Source organism: Pneumocystis carinii, assembly GCF_001477545.1.
Source record: "Pneumocystis carinii B80 chromosome Unknown supercont1.18, whole genome shotgun sequence".
Lineage (NCBI taxonomy): Eukaryota > Fungi > Ascomycota > Pneumocystomycetes > Pneumocystales > Pneumocystaceae > Pneumocystis > Pneumocystis carinii.
Window position 1 is genome coordinate 1 of NW_017264730.1, and position 3,452 is coordinate 3,452.

Genomic DNA, 3,452 nt, shown 5'->3' on the forward strand with positions numbered 1-3,452 from the left:
ATTAAAACTTCATTTCATTCATTTACATTTCTATTATATATAAACAATGGATATATGCACATTTTCATTCTATTAACATTTTTTTCATTCATTTACATCATCCCCATAACAATCACTCCCAACAACATTATTTTAATCATATCAGGAACTCTTATTTTCATCCCATCATTCGGTTTTACATCTTCTTCATCTTTTCCTTCTTCTCCTTTATCTGTCTCTCTGCTTGAATCGGTGGTACATTTGGTAGGCTTACACTTGCGCATCGAGGTCAACGTCACTGTCGACGTCACTGTCGACGTACTCGTTGTCGTACTCGTATGCAATGACGTACGCGTTACCCATGTATCTGTTGTTTGTATCATTGTACACTCTTCTGTTACTTTTCCTCCACTTCCCGGCTTGGTTGTAGTAGTAGTTGTCGTCGTAGTCGTGGTAGTAGTCGTCGTAGTGGTCGTCGTAGTGGTCGTCGTAGTGGTTGAGATTTCTGTTATTTTCTCTGTATGATGAGGCGTAACTTTTAATGGTTCTATTTCTTTGCATAACTTGTCTATTTCTCCGCAAATACCAAGATCTGAACAATCCTCTTTAAAACCGCAATCTAATTCTAAAGTTTTACATTCCTCTTTCAATTCCAAATACAACTCCAATGCTATCGTCGTTGCATCAAATGCTTTTACCTCTACTTCTGATACACCTCCATCTACATATGCTCTTTTAACGAGTCCAAGTTTTGCATACTTCATCATTCCACCTGGTGTGTTTGGTACTCCACCTGGTGTGTTTGATGCCCCGCTTGGTGTGCCTGTTTCTCCACCTGGTGTGTCTGGCGTTCCATTTTGTGATGGTGGTGGTGGTGGAACTGCTGGTGATGATGGCGACCATGATTCTGCTGGTGCTGGTACTGGTCCAGAAGCATTGCTATCCTGTCCACTTGGCATTGCGGCTTTTCCAGACTTTGATAGCAATAACTTAGCTGCCTCTGTAGATTTTTCTGCCACCTGTTTGAGCTCATCGTATTCATCTTTCTTCTCTGTCAACTCATCTTTCGCTTTCTTCAGTTCGTCTTTTAAAGTAAGACATCTCTCTTTTACTTTACCAACTAATTTTTTGCAAACATTTCCCTTGGTAGGATCATCACAATTAGTAAGCAGAATTTTGAATGTTTGATTCTTTTCCAACTCAGTACAACTCTCTCCTAATTTTTTTTTACAATCATCATCTTTGCTTAAACTTCCTTTCAACAGATGAGTTAGCTCCTCCTTCAATTTCAACTTTTCAAAAGTTTCACTGCATTTTTTTTCGAGTTCATCACAGTTTTGATCTTTATCACCTTCTTTTTTTTTCAAGTCATCCGGACAATTCTCCATAAGTTGGTGACAATGTCGGCCCCATGTTGTGCAGAGTTCTTCAACCAAGGCTTCATTTGCTTTTTCTTGTTCAATTTTTTCTAGAATTTTTTCATTCTTGATGTTGACTTTTAAACTACTACAATCTTGACTTGTATGGAATACCATATAACTACATGTTTCTTCTGGTAAAGCACATGAAACACTAAATGAATTCTTTCTCCTCCTATATAAAGTATTACATTTCTCATGCAATACCTTTGTACAGTTTCCCTGAGTCATTAACGAATCATCCTTTTTTTCTAAAAATACTTTTCTAAATCCCTCTGTAACCTTAAAGTATTCACAGCGTCTTTTCAATGTTATACACTTTTCTAAATTCAATAATGAATCACTACCAAGTTCATCACACTTCTCCTTCAATTCAAGACAATCCTTTTCAAATGGAAAATCCCTTTGATCATCCAAAAGCAAACTTAACTCTTTGGATTGAAGAAAAATATCATTTGAAAGCGCATAACATAGTTCTTTAGGATAAAGACATCGTGGAAGATATTTTTTATCAAGTTTTGTACAGTTTCCCACTACATATTTTTTACAATCACCAGGATCGCTACGATATCTTACAAGACCAAGATTTCCCCTCAATTCCTTTTGAAAGAACTTATTCAACATCCTGTCTTGTCCCTTTTTATAGCACGCTGATCGTAGATTTTGACACGCTTCACCAATCTCATTATCTTTACACGCATTTTCTAAATAGAAACATTCCGACTCAAGTTCTGCACACTCTCCCTTCGTAAATAATGTTGGCAGTTCTCTCCAGAATAAAAGTTCTGATTTTTCTTTTTCATTATATTTTGTAGACAACCCTTTCACATAAAGATTTAATTTGAGTTTTGTACATCTTTCTTTTACATTTACATCTAGTAATGCTTTGCATTTCTCTTGTTTATCATTCTCTTTGCATAACTTCATCAAATCAGTATTCAAATACTTAGAAGCATCACATTTATTTAACGCTTCGGTGCACCTTTTATCTATATCCTTCTCTCCCTTGTCTCTGCTCAAGACTAGCAAGAGATCTTGCAGAAATTTTGTACCTGACTTCCTTGGTAGATCCACTCCTGATTTTCCAATAATAATTCCTTCTTTTTCAGCTTTTTTATAGACATCATCCAACCCAATACTTCTTAACAACGACGCCTTTGGTTTCACCGGACTAAAATCAGATTCTGGCGCTTTATATGTGAATCCTTTTCCCTCGCATTTCGTCTTATCCTCCTTACATTTCGCACCATCACACGCTTCTCCGTAAAAATGACATTTCTCAAGTCTTTCATGACACTTTCCCTCTAATTCGTTATCTTTAAGCTTTTCTTTTAAAGGCCCACAAACAGTATCCAATTTTTTTTTCAGTGCATCACACGTTCCACTCGGATCAAGGCAAAAAGACATCAATTCGTCGCTTTCTCGGCTTAACACTGGGCAAACAGTTTTCATCTTTTCTTCACATTTATCTTTAGCTTCCTTTCCGAGAGCCCTCAAAAGGAGCTCCTCTGCCACCTTTTCACGCTTCAATTTGTAACATCCTTCCCTCAACTCGACACAGTTCTCCTTAATATCACTATAACTCGTCTCTTCTAAAAGTATACATTTTTCTTCATATTTTTCACAATCTTCATCTTGTATGTCATCTGACAATGCAGTATCAAGCTCCCCTTCAAAAGCTTTCAATTCTGCTTCAACTTTTTTTTTCACGTCTTTGCATTTTTCGTCTCGTTTTTTATCATCACAAATTTCTTTAACTTTATCATTTACTTTCAAACCATCTGCTTCCTTCAACTCTTCACAATATTTCTTGAGTTCTGTTTTGCAATCATCATCTTTTTCATATTTCTTCTTCAGAATGAAAGCCAAAAGGTGTTCCTCCTTAATGTCATCTTGTGCTACTTGTGCTTGCCTCTTAACCGGCCGTGCCATTGCCACCTCTTTGGAGAAATTCTCCTCAATCCATGACTGTTTCTTAGTAATAGCTAGCGTAGATAAGCAAAAGTTAGTTATGATTGTAATAATTCTGTTATAACTGCTAATAATTTTTTTGAA

The 3,452-nt window shown here is 36.4% G+C and overlaps 1 protein-coding gene across 1 annotated transcript; it reads right to left on the reverse strand.

Moving 5' to 3' along the window:
* Nucleotides 1-92: 92 nt before the first annotated feature.
* Nucleotides 93-3,329, reverse strand: T552_03701 (hypothetical protein; the record flags this gene model as incomplete). Its single annotated transcript, XM_018372050.1, has 1 exon — nt 93-3,329. One exon carries the CDS (start codon nt 3,327-3,329, stop codon nt 93-95), a length of 3,237 nt encoding a protein of 1,078 aa, XP_018224174.1.
* Between the last annotated feature and the right edge of the window lie 123 nt (nt 3,330-3,452).